Source organism: Aspergillus ambiguus, assembly GCF_047715705.1.
Source record: "Aspergillus ambiguus strain CBS 117.58 unplaced genomic scaffold BDV59scaffold_17, whole genome shotgun sequence".
NCBI classification, from domain to species: Eukaryota; Fungi; Ascomycota; class Eurotiomycetes; order Eurotiales; family Aspergillaceae; genus Aspergillus; species Aspergillus ambiguus.
In genome coordinates, this window is record NW_027395530.1 from 32,554 (window position 1) to 53,073 (window position 20,520).

At 48.5% G+C, this 20,520-nt stretch overlaps 6 protein-coding genes across 6 annotated transcripts; 4 read left to right on the top strand and 2 right to left on the bottom strand.

Annotated features, from left to right (window-relative positions):
- Positions 1-363: 363 nt before the first annotated feature.
- BDV59DRAFT_178669 (endonuclease/exonuclease/phosphatase family protein) lies at positions 364-1,264 on the top strand. The gene has a single exon (XM_073689816.1). The coding sequence runs from the start codon at positions 547-549 to the stop codon at positions 844-846; it is 300 nt and encodes a 99-aa protein (XP_073547567.1). The 5' UTR covers positions 364-546; the 3' UTR covers positions 847-1,264.
- A 403-nt stretch (positions 1,265-1,667) lies between these two features.
- BDV59DRAFT_193370 (Clavaminate synthase-like protein) lies at positions 1,668-4,787 on the bottom strand (the record flags this gene model as incomplete). Its single annotated transcript, XM_073692209.1, has 6 exons — positions 1,668-1,922; positions 1,990-2,226; positions 3,717-3,986; positions 4,036-4,320; positions 4,391-4,515; positions 4,562-4,787. 6 exons carry the CDS (start codon positions 4,785-4,787, stop codon positions 1,668-1,670), a joined length of 1,398 nt encoding a protein of 465 aa, XP_073547568.1.
- Positions 4,788-5,303: 516 nt separating this feature from the next.
- On the top strand, positions 5,304-9,892 carry BDV59DRAFT_193372 (uncharacterized protein; the record flags this gene model as incomplete). The annotated part of the gene is made up of 12 exons (XM_073692210.1): positions 5,304-5,415; positions 5,464-5,504; positions 5,630-5,795; positions 5,840-5,924; positions 5,973-6,303; positions 6,340-6,589; positions 6,662-6,821; positions 6,875-6,914; positions 7,262-7,424; positions 7,523-7,954; positions 8,016-9,184; positions 9,215-9,892. 12 exons carry the CDS (start codon positions 5,304-5,306, stop codon positions 9,890-9,892), a joined length of 3,627 nt encoding a protein of 1,208 aa, XP_073547569.1.
- Positions 9,893-10,384: 492 nt separating this feature from the next.
- Positions 10,385-14,779, top strand: BDV59DRAFT_207991 (Molybdopterin-binding domain of aldehyde dehydrogenase-domain-containing protein; the record flags this gene model as incomplete). The annotated part of the gene is made up of 5 exons (XM_073695120.1): positions 10,385-10,664; positions 10,713-10,806; positions 10,855-12,969; positions 13,021-14,200; positions 14,246-14,779. The coding sequence occupies 5 exons, from the start codon at positions 10,385-10,387 to the stop codon at positions 14,777-14,779; spliced, it is 4,203 nt and encodes a 1,400-aa protein (XP_073547570.1).
- Positions 14,780-14,834: 55 nt separating this feature from the next.
- Positions 14,835-18,062, bottom strand: BDV59DRAFT_193374 (FAD binding domain-containing protein; the record flags this gene model as incomplete). The annotated part of the gene is made up of 7 exons (XM_073692211.1): positions 14,835-15,737; positions 15,789-16,641; positions 16,706-16,772; positions 17,142-17,235; positions 17,411-17,771; positions 17,834-17,981; positions 18,050-18,062. The coding sequence occupies 7 exons, from the start codon at positions 18,060-18,062 to the stop codon at positions 14,835-14,837; spliced, it is 2,439 nt and encodes an 812-aa protein (XP_073547571.1).
- Positions 18,063-18,327: 265 nt separating this feature from the next.
- On the top strand, positions 18,328-19,871 carry BDV59DRAFT_207992 (uncharacterized protein; the record flags this gene model as incomplete). The annotated part of the gene is made up of 5 exons (XM_073695121.1): positions 18,328-18,387; positions 18,447-19,092; positions 19,147-19,285; positions 19,331-19,477; positions 19,532-19,871. The coding sequence occupies 5 exons, from the start codon at positions 18,328-18,330 to the stop codon at positions 19,869-19,871; spliced, it is 1,332 nt and encodes a 443-aa protein (XP_073547572.1).
- Positions 19,872-20,520: the final 649 nt, after the last annotated feature.

A 20,520-nucleotide genomic window follows, 5' to 3' on the forward strand; every position in this document is an offset into this window, starting at 1 on the left:
CCCCCCGAAATTACGCCTTTGGACGCATTGATTGTGTTTTGAACTCACGAAAATTTAACACTTCAAGTCAGATATCCGATTGCAGCCCAACAGAGCAGCCGTCAAGGTACAGTATGGATCTCGGGGTTAGGGAACTAGTGCTCTACTGGGCGGGTAAAGCGTGGAAGTTCAGCGATCAGGCCAAATGGTAACTCGACTCTGGCCCTTATCGAGCCAGAAGGACAGCTTACTGGGGAACGACATGTAGATGACAATCCGGAAGCAATTATCATCAGGAGATCACTGGAGGGCTACAGGGATCTCACTGCTACTGAATTTGGAGATACGATTGACTACACCAGGAATGACCATTCAGACATATTGCTACTATACAGTGCTTCACTTTGACAGCTTTACCCATCAGAGTGGTCAATCCGACAAAAGCGACGCTGTCAACCCTGGCTTCTTGTGGAAGCTCAATGATATTCGGCAGCAATACGTGGAGAATATCACTTCCAACTCAGCTCACATATTCAGAATTGCAACCCATGTGGTCCACTAGCTGAGATGTTCAACGACGATACCCCTCAAGGGGTTCAGGACAAAGATGGCGGTACTGATAATGGAGATGCTGTGATATCGGCGAATCGGACTTTGTCCACTCTAGCGCGAAAATCTAGGAAAACTGAGGGACCACTTGCAAGTGGCAGACAATGTATAACATGGGAATACACCCGCGTGGCTTATCTGGATAATCCGATGGTTATTCGCTTGCGTAATACCAACCCTGGATTGCCCGCCGACACCACTGCGGTGCTACCCGTCGCAGTGCTGAAATGCAACTGGGTTGATCGACCCGACGAATAATGCACGGAACGATAGCCGCAAGCCATTAACAGCCATCTGGGAGACAAGAAAAGACAAGCCACTTCACCAGCAATGGCGAAGGATCGCCCATTCGACGGCGATGCTCGTGCTCCCATGAACGGCGGGATTGATCAACCCAACACTCAACGTAGTCCGAATAAGTTGCCTTCTGGCCGGATCAGTTATTTCCTTGGGAACACGTATGTTATCGACAGGTATTTAGCAAGTCGATTCAGTCGGAAGACTCGAATGCTAGGATCATGACGGTCGGGGACTCCAGCAATTTGCGTTCTCGAATCCATTAGAGTATTGGGGTTGCTGACCGGATGATGTGGCCGGGGTTCCAGATATGGAAAGATACACGTGTCCATACGGGGCAACTGTCAGCAACTCTACCACATGTATGTGAGTGAACGCGTTGACGACGGGTGCGCAAGTGGAGCTGGAGCAGCAGTAGGTAGGTTGAGGGTTATTATCACGTGACTTATGATATATCGGGCATCGAGAAGTGAGTGCCTTGAAACAACTTTTACAACAAATTTATGGAACTTGACTGGCTAAATCGCGGCATGTCCATGGGTCTCAAATGGGAGTCCAAAACAAATCACTCCGACTGCTACCCATAATCCTGCGCTGACATAGATCGGCGCAGTGGTAAACCCTGTCTCGGAGGAGATTAGACTGGCGATGAGTCCTCCTAGACGCAAGAGAGACGCTGCTGTTCCAGTACCAGTGCCCCGATGAGGACCAGGGAACAACTCGGGGGTGAAAGCGTACATCACGGCATACTCTGGAGGGATCAGCCGCGGACATTCGGAGTCTCAGACGAGAGCATACATACCAAAATTGCTTAACAGTCCCGTCACACACGAGAATGCTAAACTCGCATCTGGCGTTTTAACCCCTTCATAAGCAAAGAGGAATACTCCAGTCACTATTGATGAGATTCCCATCATCCACCGCCGGCCTAAGAATGTGTTCACTAGGAAGGCCGCGGATAACGGACCAACAATACCGACGGCTGATTGAATGCAGTAGTTCCTGTATGTCAACAACAACGACGAGTTCTCGGTGAACTTCGTTGATAGATATTAGGGAAGGAAATTAAAGTAGAGCGGATACGCAATGCCTAGACTAGTCAACGTGATATCCAGACGCAGATCGGGCCAGCAATGTACCAATCGTCAGCCAAATGGCCCAAATCAGTGCGGTGTGACGCGATAACTGGCGCGTTGCAAATAACGCCCGATAGTGCGATCCGCGAAAGTCTTTGAAGTTCTCCTTGATAATTTCTCTTGCTGTTAGACCAGCTGCTTCTCTGGTGGGAGTCGCAGTTCCCAACCGATTGTCGATATCTCGGAGCATTCCAATAGTCAGGGGCTCTTCTTGAATACAAATATGCGAATGAATGTGAAGGCAAGCGCCAATGCTCCTAGGGTGATCAGGGTATACCGCCTGTGGGGGTCAACCCGGTCCGCCGAGTGAGATAGACGATGAATGAACAAACCATCCCATGTTTTCCATGCGAGCACAAGTTGCTGGTGTGGCGTCAGTTGCACAGCTATAGTTGGCCAAGAATACCCAGGCAAGCAGTGAAACCATCAACTACCCCAAGTTCCACCAGGCTGACAACGCCGTGAGAAGCCATTGATGGCTATAGAGTCAGTCTTGACAATTTATATGGGTTTCATTCCCCTACCTTCCAGGAACAAATTCCAAGAATATCATGGAGTCTACTGGAACGTTTCCCCCAGCAGCTGTTCCTATGACAGACCATAGAGCGCCAAATGCCACAAAGTTCATAGAGCCTGCGGCTCCGCACAGAAAAATGCCCGCGATGAGGAGAGTCACGTTAAATGCCGGTTTCCGGCCCACAAGGTCACTCGTATGCCCCAGAACGAAGCACCCAGGATCAGCCCGACATAATATGCCACCGAACTGTAGCTCACTCGGGCAATGTCTGCAAATTCCTGTTGGATCTGGGCTGGACACTTCCGATCCCCTGCGATGCAAACTACCCCAACATGTTAGCACATATGCGAGGGCTCATTTAGAAGACTCACATTATCTACAATCCATCCAAAACCAGTAATTATAAAAAGCTTCCATTGGAACCTGCGCAGTGAGCTGGCTGAGCGGCATTGAATATGTTGGGCGGTGTATTACCATCCCATGCCAATCTCTTCCACGCATCGCCCGATTAATTCAGATTTAAGTCGATACGCTTCAGTTGTTGATGTCCCATAAAACTGAACGATAGTATGGTCCTCGACAAGATCAGTCTTGTCTAGTTTTATTCCAGGGGCATTCCCGCCCCGGACTTTGAATTCTTTATTGGATCAAATATCTTCCATATTGCGGAATTTGGTTTTCAACAGTTATTCTGGCTTTCTAGCATAACTCACGGCCTAAAATACTATTCCATATAAGGACACAAGCTCCCTGCTCCAAGGATTCATTCTGAGAAACCCATGTTTTTGACACCGTATTAAAAGTGGGGATCTCTGATATCGTGCTGATGATGTGGAGGAGTCCTCCACTCTTGGTATGATGTGACAGTACGTCGTGCCGAGATTGCCGCTGTAGGGTGGGATTTCTTAGGGATACAGCAAAGGTCAATATCACGTATCAGCATTTACCGGTACGATGAAAGCGTAATCGGAAAGTTTCAAGCCCACGTCTCTTTTCCCCATTCTCGAGGTGAATTTTCCGGACAAGTACACAAATCCAACGAGGCAAATGAACTTATACTGGCCATAAACCTTCTATGCAGCTATCTATCAAAGACACTAAGCATAGTATTCATTCATGCCCCAACTGTTGTTGCAGTAGACATTACTTCAACTTGCGCCTTCATATCTTGCTTGTACTTCTCCGCCCCCATAGCTTTTTTTGTAGGACGCAGTCACCATCTCTTCCACGGTTATAGGGGGATATTTTGGCACCTCGCCTGATTTCCGACAGTTGGGCAAACACTCGCAGAGATAATCCGGATTTCCGCTAAAGAAGAAGGGAGTCGAGTAGCGCTCGCGCCCAGACTTGTTGATTACCCGATGAATATTAGATTTGTACTTGTCGTTGGCCATTCTCATGAAAAGATTGCCCAGATTGACTACATAAGCACCTGGCACAGGTTCCACCTATATATTGTAAGTCATTTTTCCATCATATACCAGAAAGGCTACGCACATCAAGCCACTTTCCTGTGGGCATATCCAGCACCTGCAAGCCATCCACTTCGTCTTGAAGGAGCAGGGTTACGCAACCAAAGTCGGTGTGTGCCCCAATCCCCCTATTGAGCTTCTCACCTTCGTCCTTGGGTTGAGCCGGGTAGCGCAAATATCTCATAGTCGCGACGGCCCCATTAGTAAGTAGGTTGAAGTAATTTGTATCAACACCAAGGGTCAAGGCTAAAACTGAGAGAATGACCTTTGCTAATCCAAACACTGCATGGTAGTATTCCATAGATGTCCGCTCGAATTCTTCTTTTGTTTTCGATGGTCGATAGCCACTGGTTTGGGCCGCTGTTCAACTTTATCTGCACAAAATATGGATGGTGCTCTGGGATTTCCTCGCCAATATAAAAGCCTTCTTTCAGTTCCGGACCAGTGCCCGCCTCCAGCATTTGCGACCGCAGAAGTTCGTACCCATGGTTGAAGGAATTGTTATCTGACCATGTCAATACACCCTTCGTATTCGAAATGAAACATCTCACTCTTGTCAACTTTCATCTTTTCCTCCAACGGCATATCGAAGAACCGTTTTGCGCAATTCATAACCCGTCTTTGAAGATCCAGTGGCACCCTATGGCCGGTGATTTGGAAGAACCCGTTGTAGAGACATGAGTTACGAATCTCGTCGACTAATTTTGCTTTTGCTTCACTGTTCCCCCCATAGAAATGGGAGAAGTCTAGAATTGGTGGTGCGCAGAGATGGGACATCTTGCAAAGACTTCGCTTTGGCGTTGCTCGTCTGGTCCTCCAGTCAAGGGATTTTTCTAGACTGAATATATCCATTCCGGCTCTAACTTGCTCCCAGGAACTCCAGAGAATCGGATAGAAGGCCGACCTCTCCACGATCACAAGCCATAACATATACAATAGATGATGGGGCCTCTGTTGGAACGTGGGGGTGGGAAGGATGGGGGTTTGATACATGATAAATGTGTTAATCAAAGCGGAGAAAGCAATGAACTCTATAATGTCTGGTCTTATCTGAATAGCCTCCAGTATTGGCTAATGCTAGCTCTTGTGGTTCTCGAGACGTTGGGGTAGGGGCCATACGTGGAATATGATACAGTATCTCTTCTTTCTATCAAAGGGCATAATACGTGGCCAACGTCCTCGGATCCAGATAGCTAAAGCAAGGGATAAGGCCATATATATAGGCGGGGAAGTTTCATGTGGACCTGGAAGGCCGCCTTTGGTAAATCTACATCTGCCAAGGATAATCAAGCCATGCCTATTATAGAGAAGGTAAATACCCCTGAAGACCATGTCGTTCCAGACCACGAAGCCAAACTCGGAGAAACTAGCCTTTATGTCGACAAAGATGCGGAAAGCTCTTACGGTATGATTGTCTGTCGATACAATTGAACGATTGCTGGTTTTGCATTAGTCCGAAAGGTGGACCTCTTTGTATTGCCATTGCTATGTTTGGTATGTAGGAACTTCTAGACGTGAGGTAGCCTTCTAATGCGCTTACAGATGTACTTTTTCGACTGCATGGACCGGGTACTTCTCATCCTCGACTAGTTAGCAGAGACGCGAACTGACTCTTGCAGAGCAATTTGGCCAATGCCAAGACAGATGGGCTAGATAGGGATATCAATATGGAGGGCAATGATTACTCCCTGCTGGTCCTGCTATTCTATATCCCATTTGGACTATTTGATCTCCCATGGAACCTGCTCATCAAGCGGTTTTCAGGCCGATTGATGCTCTCGATAAGTATGTCACTAGCCATTGTATCAATATATCCGCTAACGCTTCAGCGACAATTGTCTGGGGAGTACTGGCGATGTGTCAATATGCAGCGAAGGATTTTGGTAGCATGCTGGCGATTCGAATCATTTTGGGGTAAGGCTTCCTGAACCGATATGACTTCAGCATACTGATACGACCTAGAGTATTCGAAGCCGGATTCTTCTGTGGAGCCGCATTCTATTTTACTCTCTTTTACACCCGTGGCGAAATGGGCTTTCGCTTGGCCATCATGCAGTCCTTCGCCGTACTCGCTTCTGCCTTCAGTGGACTAATCTCTTTTGGCGTGTTCCAGATTAATTATTCGCCTGTTCACAGCTGGCAATGGTTATTCATTATTGAAGGGTCAATGACTCTCATTACAGATATTGTTAGTTTTTGGTGGCTGCCAGACAATGCCTGCTCAGCTTGGTTCTTGAACGACCGAGAAAGAGCTGCAGCGAAAACACGACTCCTACGCGACACTTCATCCGAGGTCAAAACCAAACTTGATCTCTAGTCATGTTTCCAGACGTGGAAGGACTGGAAATTTCCAATATGGTGTATCATCACTTTTACATACCCTGTCGCCTATGCGACAGCCATGAACTTCTTCCCGCGTATCGTGCAGCGATTAGGATACTCCGTTGTCAAGACTAACCTATGGACAGTGGCACCGAATTTAGTTGGGGCTGTCGTACTACTGTGCGTTCCAAAATCATCTGACTATTTTCGGGAGCGCATGTTCCTTATTATCTTCTCACTGGTGCTCTCGCTCGTGGGTATGTTGGTTCTGTCCACGATTGATGTCCTGGAAAATAAGGAAGTCTCATACTTCACTTGTTTTCTAATAGCTGCCGGCGCATACATTCCATCCTGCTTGGTCCATGCCTGGCATAATAACAATAACGTGCATGAAAACTCGCGGGCAGCCAACACTGGGTTCTTCGTGGGGTTGGGCAACATTGCCGGGGTGCTGAGCGCCGCCACATTTCGAACTGAGTATGCCCCAAAGTATGATCCTAGACCACTTCCTCAAAGCAAACTATGAGTACTAATTTTGGAAGATATATACCCACGCTTGTCACCACCTGTTGTTGTAACGAAGTGTGTATTGTCTTTTGCGACCGGCTTGGGCTTGTGGATGCGCTTTGAAAACAAGCGAAGAGATAAGGAACAAGGTGTAAAGTTGCGCGCAGGGACCGTCATGACTAGAGAATCACGGGAAGGGGAAAGAAGCCTGGAGTGGCGTTATTTTTTGTAAAGTGTTTTGGGTAGCATTGGATTTTTACCGCCTGGTTATCAATCCTCCTCTACCTAATCGTCCAGTTCTCCGCACCGGGTATCGCCAAGGGCTTCTCCAATTCGTAGATAGTCTTATCAACCACTCAGGTTTTAGGCCGCCGTACAACTAGTATACATAAGCCCAGTCCATTCCTCCCTGCCCCGCAAAGATATTGTCGGGGTCGCCACCATCTCTCTGTTCCACTCATCATGGCTCAGCAAATATGAAGAATCACAGTTGCCAGTGGCCTAATTGTGACAAAAGCTTTACACGCGCCGAGCATTTGCGGCGGCACGCATTGAATCATGAACAGGCGCATAATGGTTATACCTGTGAGCGGTGTTCGGTACATTTTCACCGGCGTGATCTCCTAGGTATGGAATGTTGAACATATTTGTGGGCCATTTCGGCATCTAATACCTTCCTGTAGCCAGGCATATGATGCGCCATGCTAAACGCGATGAGGAGGCAGGAGGGCCGGGTTTAGGTGTGCTGGAGACCCGTAAACGAACTCGTCGCGTTGGTGATGGCACTATCATCACTCGACCTCCCAAAAGACAGCCCCGTGCTGCTGTCTCACAGTCCACTGGCTTATCTTCCATCTCAGTAGCCAGCTCGCAAGACCAGCAGATCGTTGAGCCTGATGGACATACACCACATGGAGCCCCGGTGTCCCCTCCAGGCTCCGCAAGCGATCATCCATCCCTATCACTAGACGATACTGATTCTCTGATTGCCCCGATGATGCCAGGAGGTCCATTTGAGCCCTATGTTGAGCCTATACCCGGCCAGTTCGACGCGGCGGATGGTTCCTTTAGCCTCGGGTTGGACGGAACAGCGGACTTCTTCAATATTGATACAGGTATTTTTAGTTCTCGTTTCTTGGTGCCTTTGGAGCCCGAAGGTGTTTGCTGACTATCTAGCGACCGATTTTAACATGCCATTTGCCGCTATACATAATTACAACTGGCTATTCGACGTCGCATCGCTCGATGATGCCTTCCTTCAGTTTGACATGCCTCTTGGATCTGATATTACCGCTTTCACCGACACTGTCGTCCCGGATCGAGATTCCTTTTCGTTGCCAGAGATGAAGCCTCTGTTTGGCCAAGACGGATCATCCGTGCTATTGCAAGCAGCGTCCTACGTAGAAAGAGGCACTTGCGCGGAGATGTCTGAGCCCATTGGTATACCTGATATAGTCGATCTAGAATGGATGACTGGGTCTTCCGTGTTTGAGACTCATTTACCACCACATCTCCCTCAGTTGAATGAGGAATCGCGTCAGAATATACTAACACTTGTGGCACAAACACCTCCCTTAGGGGCTGATGGGGGTTTCACCCCTTTGTATTCGCCCCTACTTTCTGTGGAATCATTGCAAAGCTACTGTGATCTGTTTTTCACGAGATTTAATAAAACATACCCTCTCATTCACCAAGCTACATTTGATCCTAATCGAATCGAGCCAATCTTTCTAGCTGCCATCCTGTCTATGGGCGCAACATACAGTAGCCGGGAGGCTCATCAATTGGCTGTGGGGATCCATGATTCTCTGCGGAACCAGCTCTTCTGTCATAAGGATTTTTCCCCTCAACCGGATCTTTGGGTGTTGCAGACGCTTCTGTTAATAGACTGTTTCGGGAAAATGCGTGCCGGTCCCAGGCAGCGTGAGCGAGCGCAACTGTTTCACTGCGTGTTGATAAAACTCATTCGCCGCAGTAATTGCTGCACTATTCGAACGCCGTGTCTGTCGAATCAGCCGGTAGACATGAATGAAGCATGGCGACACGCGATGACTCTGGAACAACGCAAGCGTCTGGCGATGCACTGTTTTATGTGGGATACACAACATGCAGTTCTGTTCTCACAATCGCTGTGCATGTCCGCGTTCGAGATTCGGTCCTCCCTCCCGTGTAGTGCTGCGGCCTGGGAAGCAACCAATGCTGAGGACTGGGCCCGTCATGCCTCACATGATCAGGAGCAGATATTCCTGACCGTGTTGAAGGCGTACATCACACCGAGCGCGGTGTCACGGCCACGAGATATTAACTCACTTGCGCGTATTGTCATACTACATGGTCTGATGTCGGTTGCAGCTGATTTGAAGAGACGTGATCAGACAACCCTTCGTTCAGAAACACCAGAGAGAATGGGTGCATGGACCCCCAGAATCGGTCGATCCTATGATCTGTGGAAAGCCGACTTTGATGCCGATTGTCTGGCAATAAAACTCAGTCAAACTGCGGATCCAGCCCGGTTCATTGGGTTTAAGACAGCTGCACACGCACTGTATCGAGCAGCTCACCTTGCTCTAAATGTTGAAGTGTTAGATCTGCAGATTGCAGCCGGCGCATCTCAAATTCTCGGGAGGACAGTGGCATCTGAGGATCGAGAGCGCTCCCGCCGTCAGCTTCCACGCTGGCTACATGGGGAGTTAGGTGGGTCACTCGTAGCTGCTCGCCATGCGGCATATCTCATCCACGATGCGCTCTTAACCCTCCATGACTGGGACCAAACTGAATCTTTCCATTTCTCGTGGTGTCTATATCTGGCGACATTGACATGCTGGGCATTCCATAGCGGTATGGAAGAGCATCCATCAAAGGATCGCACCCCTTCGGACCTCTCATCGTTGATTGTTGCCATGACTACTTGTTCAACTACGCCAGAATTGGCTGCAATTAGTGGCAAATATGATACAAGGGGGTTGGTAATGGTGATGGCTCAGCAGTTGGCAGCTGTACGATGGGCCGTAGTCCACGATGCTATGAAGGTGCTCATGAACCTATCCAAATGACATGACCATCCATAAAGTATACGATATTTTCGTTTGGTCTCTCGGTTGTATACTTTATATCTATTTACCTGACTAAGTAAGTTGACAGTTCCGTCTCGAGCTACTGCTTATAAAATGGATAGTCCGTATATCCTTTCCCCGGCGGATAATGGAACATCTAGGTTGACCACAGCAAACCAGTATTTTGGTCCATGTCACTCCAAATACCTTCCGAAGATCCATACCCCGATCATCCATTTCTGGATCTATGCCTCCATCCTTGTCTCCGCCCCCACTTTTGGGCGGCATCACGATAACCCCCGCATTGGCTGCATGCTTTCAATCACTCTGGGCCTCTCGGACCCATTTGGATGGATATGTATGACGGCTTGCCCCGGTAGTCCTCCCGTGGCATCTAGAAAGACATGTTTCTTGACTTAAAAATACTTAAAATCTTGCGTTTGATGAAATGTCGATGCTCTATATGTTCTAAATCCATATACCAACACGAACATGTTCCCGCCAGAAATCGAAGGCTTCGTGCATAAATCCAACGCATTATCCACCTTGTCGTTTTACCTCAATGGCACAAGAATAGATTTATGCGACCCTAACCCTCATTGGACTCTGTTGGACTTCATACGCTCACAGCACGGACTCAAGGGAACAAAATTAGGATGTGGTGAAGGAGGATGTGGTGCCTGCACCGTTGTTCTACAAACCCGTGATAGACGTCAGCCCCGCCGCATCAGACATCTAGCAGTAAATGCATGTCTATATCCATTAGTTGGAGGTATGATACTTTTGCTGGCTGCTTTTATCGCAACATCTGATTCGTTAGCTGTTGGAAAGCACGTAATTACGGTCGAAGGGCTTGGGTCAGTGGATAACCCTCATCCACTACAAGAGCGCCTGGGGAAACTCCACGGATCACAGTATGTATGAACCGGCCACCACATCGCCAACGAGGACTGACGACATAGATGTGGTTTCTGCACACCCGGCATTGTGATGTCGCTGTATGCTATAATCCGAAACTCCTACGACCCCGAAACGGGTATATTCAACCTTTCCGAGGACGAAATCGAAATGAATGGACATCTGGATGGAAACCTTTGTCGCTGTACCGGTTATAAGTCTATTATCCAAGCAGCAAAGACTTTTGTTCAGCATGACCTCAAGGCAGGACTAAATGTTGAATTTGCATACCCCCGCAGGGAAATTGTCGGATCCCTAAAGAGCTCTGGGCCACTGGACATTCCATCGTGCGGACGGCCCGGTGGGTGCTGCCGCGATACTACAGGATCTCCGTGTTCATCAAGCTCCCAAGAAAGCATTCCTTCGACAATACCTACCAGTGACGGGTCAATTCACAGTCCCAAATACTTCGAGCATCAGTTTGAATTTGCCCGTTATTCCCCAGGTGCTGAGCTGATATACCCGCCTGGCTTAGCGAGACACTCAAATCGGCTTCTCTGCTATGGGGGCAATGGCAAGGTGTGGTTACGTCCCGTCACGGTAGAAGAAACTCTAGAGATCCTAGCAGTATACCCAGATGCAAGGCTCGTAGGTGGGGCGAGTGAGGTCCAAGTGGATATTCGTTTCAAAGGAATTGAGTTTCCTGTATCTATATTCGTTGGTGATATTGAAGAGTTGTCACGGATTTACACCGTGCCAGATGGATCTACCGCCTCAGAGCTTGTTATCGGTGGTAATGCTTCGCTCAGTGAGATTGAAGCCGAATGCCACCGCCTTCTTCCTCTGTTTGGTCGACGAGGATCAGCCCTGGCTGCAACAGCCAAATCCCTACGATACTTTGCTGGGAGACAGATTCGGAATGCAGCATCACTCGCCGGCAATATCGCAACGGCCTCGCCAATCTCCGATATGAACCCCTTGCTGATGGCAGTCAATGCAAAAGTCGTCAGCCAAACAGCTGCCACGAAAGTTTCTCAATCTATTAACTCGCTATTCATAGGATATCGGAAGACCGCATTGCCTAAAGGAAGCATTATCACCCAGATCCGGATTCCTCTCCCCCCGCCAAATGTCAGAGAGGTTACAAAATCATACAAACAAGCTAAGCGCAAAGATGACGACATTGCTATAGTGACTGCTGCATTTCGCGTACGCTTGGATAATACAGCAAAGGTGACAGACATTGCCTTAGCATATGGCGGTATGGCACCGACAACAGTTCTAGCAAAGCAGGCGGGAAAGGTCCTTATGGGAAAGACGTGGGGTGATGAAAAGGTCTTGAATGAAGTAACAGATGCTCTGCTTATGGACTTTAGCCTACCTTTTGGTGTCCCAGGAGGGATGGCAACATATCGGCGAACGCTCACACTGTCACTTTTCTTTCGATACTGGAACGAAGTAATTTCCGAGTTTGCCTTGGGACATGGAGTGGACCGAGATATCATTGATGAACTCCACCGAAAGATCTCTCATGGTACTCGGGACAACTATAACCCTTATGAGCAACGAGTGGTCGGAAAGCAAGTATCCCACCTCTCTGGATTAAAGCATACAACAGGAGAGGCAGAGTATATCGATGACATGCCACCCCAGCATAGGGAACTGTACGGTGCTATGGTACTGTCGCAAAAATCGCATGCGAAAATCATCTCTGTCGATTGGAGTCCAGCTCTCGAACCCGGGCTCGGGGTGGGGTACGTGGATCGGTACAGCATTCCTCCCGAAAAGAATAGATGGGGCTCCGTAGTACATGACGAGCCATTCTTCGCTGAGGAGAAAGTATATTCTCACGGGCAGCCAATTGGCCTGGTATATGCAGAGACGGCCATTCAGGCTCAGGCTGCCGCTCGAGCAGTTGAGGTAGTCTATGAAGAGTTGCCCGCCATTCTGACTATTGATGAAGCCATCATTGCCAAAAGCTTCTTCCAGCACGGCAAAGAACTTCGGAAAGGTGTTCCTCCTGACAGGATGGCGGACGTATTTGAGAAATGCGATCGAGTATTCAGTGGCACTACTCGGATCGGTGGTCAGGAGCATTTCTACCTCGAAACAAACGCGGCTATGGTCATTCCTCATCTGGAAGATGGCTCGATGGAGGTTTGGTCATCCACACAAAATACGTAAGCATCCCTGCATACTACCCAAGATGGTTAGAATTTAACATCCATCAGAATGGAAACCCAAGAGTTTGTCAGTCACGTAACCGGCGTGCCTGCTAGTCGCATCAACGCCCGCGTGAAACGAATGGGCGGCGCGTTTGGAGGGAAGGAATCTAGGAGCGTCCAGTTGGCTTCTATTCTTGCCGTTGCGGCAAAGAAAGAGAAGCGACCAATCCGAGCGATGTTGAACCGTGATGAGGATATGATGACCAGCGGACAGCGTCACCCTATTCAGTGTCGCTGGAAAATAGGCGTTATGGCGGACGGAAGCCTCATTGCCCTAGAGGCAGACTGCTACAATAACGCCGGATACTCAGTGGATATGAGTTCGGCCGTGATGGACCGGTGCTGCACACATCTTGATAACTGTTACAATATCCCCAACGTACACATCCGCGCTTGGGTTTGTAAAACAAATACCCACAGCAACACAGCTTTCCGTGGATTTGGTGGCCCACAGGCCATGTTTATTGCGGAGAGCTACATGAACGCAGTTGCGGAGGGATTGGACATTCCCGTCGATAAGTTGCGACTCCACAATTTGTATAAAAAGGGCCACCTAACCCCGTTCTTACAACGCATCGACGAAGACTGGCACATACCATTGCTACTTGAACAGGTGCGAGAAGAGGTGAAGTATGACGAGCGCCAAATATCCATCCAAGAATTCAACGCACAACATCAGTGGAGAAAACGTGGCATATCTCTAATTCCCACGAAGTTTGGAATTTCCTTCGCGACGGCTTTGCATCTGAACCAGGCCACGGCAGCCGTTCGTATCTACACTGATGGATCCGTCCTACTCAATCACGGTGGCACGGAGATGGGGCAGGGATTGTATACCAAGATGGTGCAAGTTGCCGCGCAGGAGCTGGGAGTTCCATTTGAAGACGTGTACACACAAGACACTTCGTCTTACCAGTCGGCAAACGCGTCTCCAACGGCTGCATCGTCAGGTAGCGATCTTAATGGCATGGCCATCAAGAATGCCTGTGACCAATTGAATGAAAGACTCCAGCCATATCGAGACAAATTCGGCACCGATGCTCCCATGTCTACCCTTGCCCATGCAGCGTATCGTGATCGGGTGAACCTTTCCGCAAGTGGCTTTTGGAAGATGCCTACTATTGGCTACCAATGGGGTAATTATGACCCAGCCACAGTGAAGCCAATGTACTTTTATTTTACACAGGTATGCTATCCCGAACATGAATCGTATTTTCACTAACAGAGGTAGGGAGTCGCCTGTACCGAAATCGAACTTGATCTCTTGACTGGCGATCATACGGTTCTGAGGACCGATATCAAAATGGACGTTGGTCGGTCAATCAATCCTGCCATTGACTATGGTCAGGTTGAGGGGGCCTTCGTCCAAGGACAGGGGTTATTCACCATGGAGGAAAGTCTCTGGACACGACAAGGCCACTTAGCAACTCGTGGTCCGGGAAACTACAAAATTCCAGGGTTCAGGGACATTCCCCAGGAGTTCAATGTCAGCTTCTTGCAGGGTGTCTCATGGAATAATCTCCGTTCTATCCAAACGAGTAAAGGCATTGGGGAGCCACCGCTGTTCTTAGGGGCTACCGTTTTATTCGCCTTGCGCGACGCTCTTCGCAGTGCCCGTCAAGATAACCAGGTCAATGGACCACTAGTGCTCGACAGTCCTGCCACAGCAGAGCGACTGAGATTATCAGTAGGGGATATGTTCCTGCAAAAAGCAGTGGTCGCCCCAAAGGAAGGAGAAACAAGTTTCTTTGTTACCGTCGCGTAGCAGTTTTTCGGAACCAATCAGAATGAAATTGCAAGATGGTTTACGAATTTGACGTCTAGTCACTAAGATAGCTTATAAAGCCCCTAAAGTAATCTTCTACAAACTGCGCCGCCTGTCGCCCCTGCCCGATCTCGTAGTGCCTCATAAGTCCCACATAACCGTCTGGTCGCACAACCACTATGGCAGCTTGTGTCTTCAGCAGCGGCCCCACCCATTTTGCTGTACATGTATCCGTATCTATGTCGTCGAGATACAAAGTCCACCGGCTCTTCTGCAGGGTAGTCGGCAGGCAAGAAATCTCAAATGAAGACTTCGGTGACTGTGTTATCAACGCATATGTTAGTATGTCGGAAACATCAATATAGCGATGCGGTATGATGTATTCATCTGTTTCAGTCCATCTCCGTTGCTTATCCCTATAGGAATGGGCAGCTTCGGAAGACATTTTGTACAAGAATGATTCGCTGCCTAATTTTTCACATAGTTCCCGCACAAAATGCATCGATGCAACAACATCAGGCACAAACAGATAAAGTCTGAACTGGCCTAACATTGGTACGTCCAGTTGGATATCGACGGGGTTAGCATCGATATATCGCGTCACCTTCGAAGAAACCATCAATGCCCCCGGATGTGCCCGAAGAGGATACTCCTGCTGGGAAGATATACAGGTTAGGATGCTTTTGGAATATTCCGCGCCGACCCCGGAAATAAATCGAATATTGTCATCAAAGTTTTTTGCCAGTGCGGCATCGCCCTTGGTGAAGGCTTTGCAATGTTCGACGTCAAAATTAATGAGATCATAAGCAATTTTTCGCCTCTCCTCTTCATAGGTTGCGAGTAGGGACTTTTGTGCAAGACCTCGAGACACCAAATTCAGCTTCCAGGCTAGGTTGAAGCTATCATGCATACTCGTGTTGGCGCCCTGAGCAGCAAGCGCCGAGTGACAATGGCCCGCCTATCTGAATTAGCGTGAATATGGCTATTGGGGTGGTAGGAATAATCATACATCACCAGCGATGAAGATCTGTAGCTCAGGGTCGCTGAAATGGCGTGCCACCCGCTGACCCACGACATAGTTTCCAAACCACTCAATAGTTTTCCATTGCAGTTCGAATGGCTGCATTGCTGCCTTGGCACGTTGCATCACGTATTCCGGGGTAGCTAGAGACTTATCGACCCTCTCCCCGTCCGTTGAACTCAGTTCAACATAAAGGCGGGTCATGTTTCGCTCGCGAGGGATCCAGAGAATGGACCCAGCGGTATGTGAGCGGACGGCGACTTTGCTCCACAAATCCGGGAAGTCTGTTTCAATGACGCCGTCCAAAACGCCCCATGATGCGTTCGTCATTTCCCCTTCGAGGAGTGCATCTGGTATGAACCTGCGTACCTTCGACCGAGCGCCGTCACATCCCACCAGATAGTCAGCTCGTATGCGCTTAATTCTTTTAGTGGTCAGATCTTCGTAGGTTACGTCCAACTCTTTGCTGCCTGGTAGACGAGAGCACGACAAAAATAAGCTATTGCGTTGAATAAACGTGCCTCGAGCCTCTATGTCCTGGATCATAACGTCCTCAAGCATTCCTTGGTGGGCAAGAAGAATATAGGGATCAGAGGCGCCAACAAGATGGGCAGGATAGTGGACCTGACGACCAGTTCGTCTCATTGGTTTGTCCTCCGTTGATTCCCAGAAAGCAATATCGTACACACGTGCCGCATTCCGTAATAATGAATCAGCCAGACGGAGCTGTTTAAAAGTTTCGATAGTTTTGGGTTGCATGCCGTCTGCTTTGCCGGTGGTTGTCTTGTTGGAGCGGTCGTCGAGGAGAACCACGTCAATTCCGTAACGAATCAAATTACACCTATTTCCCATAAGACACCGCAACATTCGATCAAAAATAGATCAATGGTATGTTATGGACTCACGCAAGCATCAATCCAGATGGGCCCGCACCAACGATAACGACCGTCGTCATGGCCTCAACAGGATTATCTCCGAATCCCTTGTGGTCTGCGCTAGGAGCCATCGTGGTAGAGTCTAACCCAGCCGCGGAACATGTGCGTTTCATCTATTTCTTCTTCTTTTGTATCAACCCTCGGTGTGACTAGATATACTGTTCCAACCCTCAAGAATGGCTTGGTTGTCTGGTAAACTTCCCCTCATCGGGTGCGCAATCCAAATGAACCCCCACTCTTGGGATAAATGATGTACGAAGTACGCGGTAGACAATGCTGGGAAAGTGATGTAATGGTTATGAGCTATTTTAGCTACACCTGAAATTAATGATTTTACTAAATTACCACCGGGTCACACCCCCATCCACGACAACATCCTGTCCCGTCATGAAAGCGCTGGCATCACTGGCCAGGAACACACACGCCCCCATGATGTCCTCTGGTTCACCTACTCGGCCACTGATTGCCTCCATTTTCCACTTTTCCAGTAGGTGGGGAAACTACATTTTTACTTTTTGTCAGCGTTTCCTTATCACGTACCACCATGGCGAATAATGCTTACAGCTACAGTCATCTCCGTGAGAACATATCCTGGAGAAATAGTATTCACCCGAATACCCTGGTTGATCTTCTCAGCGTCTGATGTGCCCGATTGCAAAATGGAATGGGACTCACATATGGGGCAAGCTCTTTTGCAATTGCAGGGCACATCGCACGGACTGCCCCTTTGGACCCGCAATATGCGCTGCACAACTGATCCCGGACAGCAATATGGCTGGCCATGCTTGCTACCAATACAATGCTGGCGTGTTTAGTTTTATTGGAAATCATTTGTTTTGCCGCTAATTGAGTCGTGAAGTATAGCCCCATTACGTTGACCGAAAGTAATTTCTGATGTTCCTCGTACGTAAACTCGAGGAATGGAAGGTGGCGATTAATGCCGGCGCAAGGGACGCAAACATCGAGGGCGTTTCCGAAGTCGGTTTGGAATTGGTTGAAGCCATTCTCGAGAGATTCTTTGGATGAGACATCTACTCTGCAGAATGGTGGCGCAACCTCATTAGATGTCTAACTGACACTGGTAGTCTTGAAACGTACCTGTAATATGCAGTCCGTACAGCGCATTCCTTTTCTATGGCATGGAAACACTCCTCTGGATCAATGAGGTCGAATATGGCGACATTGGCTCCGGCTTCAGCAAGGCCTCTGGCAAACGCCAGGCCACATCCTCGTGCACCGCCGGTAACTAACGCAGTTCGACCTAGGAGAGAAAACTGAAGGATTAGTTTTGGGACTGACCGGGTCGCTTCTAACATACTCTAGACATTGTAGAAAATCTTATAGCCAACCTTCCAATATGCCGTGCATACTGATCTTCCCTGCCGATTTTATTTCTCATCAAGACTTCGACTCACCGCGATAAAGTGTCAGCTTTGACACCCCCGCTTATGGCCTCGCCTCCTCACCAAACCCCATCTTTGACCATGTAGAGTCTCTTATCGCAGAGTAGGCTTCTCAGCTACTGGATAAATTAGGCAGAAGAAAAGTAAGCTCCTGCTCCTCATCCAGAAGCGTAAAATTACGTTCACACAATGGCACCTCCAATCCACATCAAGTCAAAACAATTCCGGGAAGAATCTTGCAAACTACGGGTTTGCCGACCCATATTATTCCCGCTCTGGTATACCTCTAACAGGACAATAAATTATAGATCCTCGTTGTCGGAGCCGGCCTCGCGGGTCTTGGTACAACGATTAGCTGCTTGCTCGCTGGGCATGATGTACATGTCCTAGAAGCAGCGCAGGAGATCCGCGAAGTCGGTGCAGGCATTCAGATTCTGCCAAACAGCTCTCGAGTTCTCCAACATTGGGGTTTGGATGAACAGTTGAAACCGCATATGACGCGTCCGCGGGTTTGCAACTTCATCGGATGGAAAGGCAATCACATCTCTTCGCTAGACTTCCACGCGTCTGAAAAGCAGTATCCAGGCACGTGGTACCGGGACTTCCACAGGGCAGACCTCCAGCGATGTCTAGTCAATCGTGCAATGGAACTGGGGGCACAGATGACTTGCAGTGCGCGCATTGTGGATGTTGTTGTCGGCGCGGATCATACTGAAGCAACGGCTGTCGGCGAGGACGGCAGACAATGGTCTGCTGATTTGGTAATTGGTGCGGATGGGGTGTTTGGTAAATTAATGGAGACGCTATTGGGGCGGCCAGATCCGCCCATCAAAACAAGGGACCTGGCGTATCGCTTACTCTTGTCGACTGAAGAGATGCGCAAGGACCCCGAATTGCAGCCGTTCGTTTTGGATCCTCAAGTTAATTACTGGTTGGGCCCCGATGCCCATGCAGGTAAGTAAACCAACCACATGGTCATCGGGAATCGTGTAGCTAATTTAACTATAGTGAATTACGTTCTGTGCAATGGTGATCTATTCAATATGGTGCTTCTCGTCCCTGACGACATTCCTGAAGACTCCCTTTCTACCACCGTAGAAGGGAATGTAGAGGAGATGTGTGCTCTGTTTGAGGGCTGGGATCCTCGGTAAGAACACCACCTACTGGTTGTAGTTCATGTTAACGAAAAAAGAATCCCAAAATTTCTCAAACTCTGCCAATCCGTACATAAATGGCGCCTGTGCATTCGGTTTGGTGAGCACGAGTGGATTCATCCTTCAGGCTCCTGGGCAATGCTGGGAGACGCAGTTCACGCAACGTTGCCCTATCTCGCATCTGGGTATCTCTTCCGCTTATACAGTTTGATAAAAGGCACTAACACTTGATTGTAAAGAGCAGGAATGGCCTTCGAGGACGGAGCCGTGCTCGGTGAATGTCTGTCGCGGCTGCCCAATCGCAAAGATATCTTCAAGAAATCACCCGAATTTCTTCGTCTTAAGCGGCACGCATTGACTGTATTTCAGAAGTGCCGTAAAGAACGCACGAAAATGGTTGTTGAAAGGGGAAATTTACAGCAATATCTGTACCATTTGCACGATGGACCCGAGCAGGAGGAACGCGACCGCAAGATGCAGATGGTTCCCACGCCTGAGGGTGAAGCTTTGGCATGGCGAGACCCTGGCTTGGCTCCGAGGCTGTTGGGATATGATCATATTTCCGATGTGAGTCAATAGTTTGCAATATCGATCAGCGGCTGACACATTTAGGTGGACGAAAACTGGCGAAGCACTCCTGGCACAGTTGAAGAGAATATGAGTGCCGGGCTGTAGGAACAATAAAAATACACCACTTTTACTAATTTAACTGGTGACTTATCACACAGATTTTGATATTCGCTGGAGAGCTGAACCATACGCCCTATAGCACGACAGTGCATGTTTACGGAGGTCACATGTGGCAATAATATATCAGGTATAGGACTAGGGTTTTGTAAACAATGAGAAGATGGCATCTATGGAGTACGTGCTTCATCGGTTGTTTATGTTACTACATTAAGCCATTTGCTCCGTAAACTATCCAACTCATCTTTTTTTGAAAACGGGACCAACAAGACTACCGGCTTTAGATGTTTAATAAAAAGTCACAGTGCCATCCGTCCTCGTCTGTCACAATTTTCGACAATGGAGGATTGCTGGTCTGTCTGTGATTATAAACGTCGCAAGGTCTTCTTCCACTTCGCAGAATTAAGCTACATCAATGGACGCATAGTGTCGTTCGTGGTATGAAGCAGAGTGTCTCAGTTATACGACACATTTTAACATCGCCATCACAAATAGATACAACTATAAGCAAACTGACTAAGGAAGCCAGTTGACAAATCAT

Bases quoted from the DNA above. Each gene is read 5' to 3' on its own strand.
- BDV59DRAFT_178669 (XM_073689816.1), top strand. From the start codon at position 547: ATGTTCAACGACGATACCCCTCAAGGGGTTCAGGACAAAGATGGCGGT.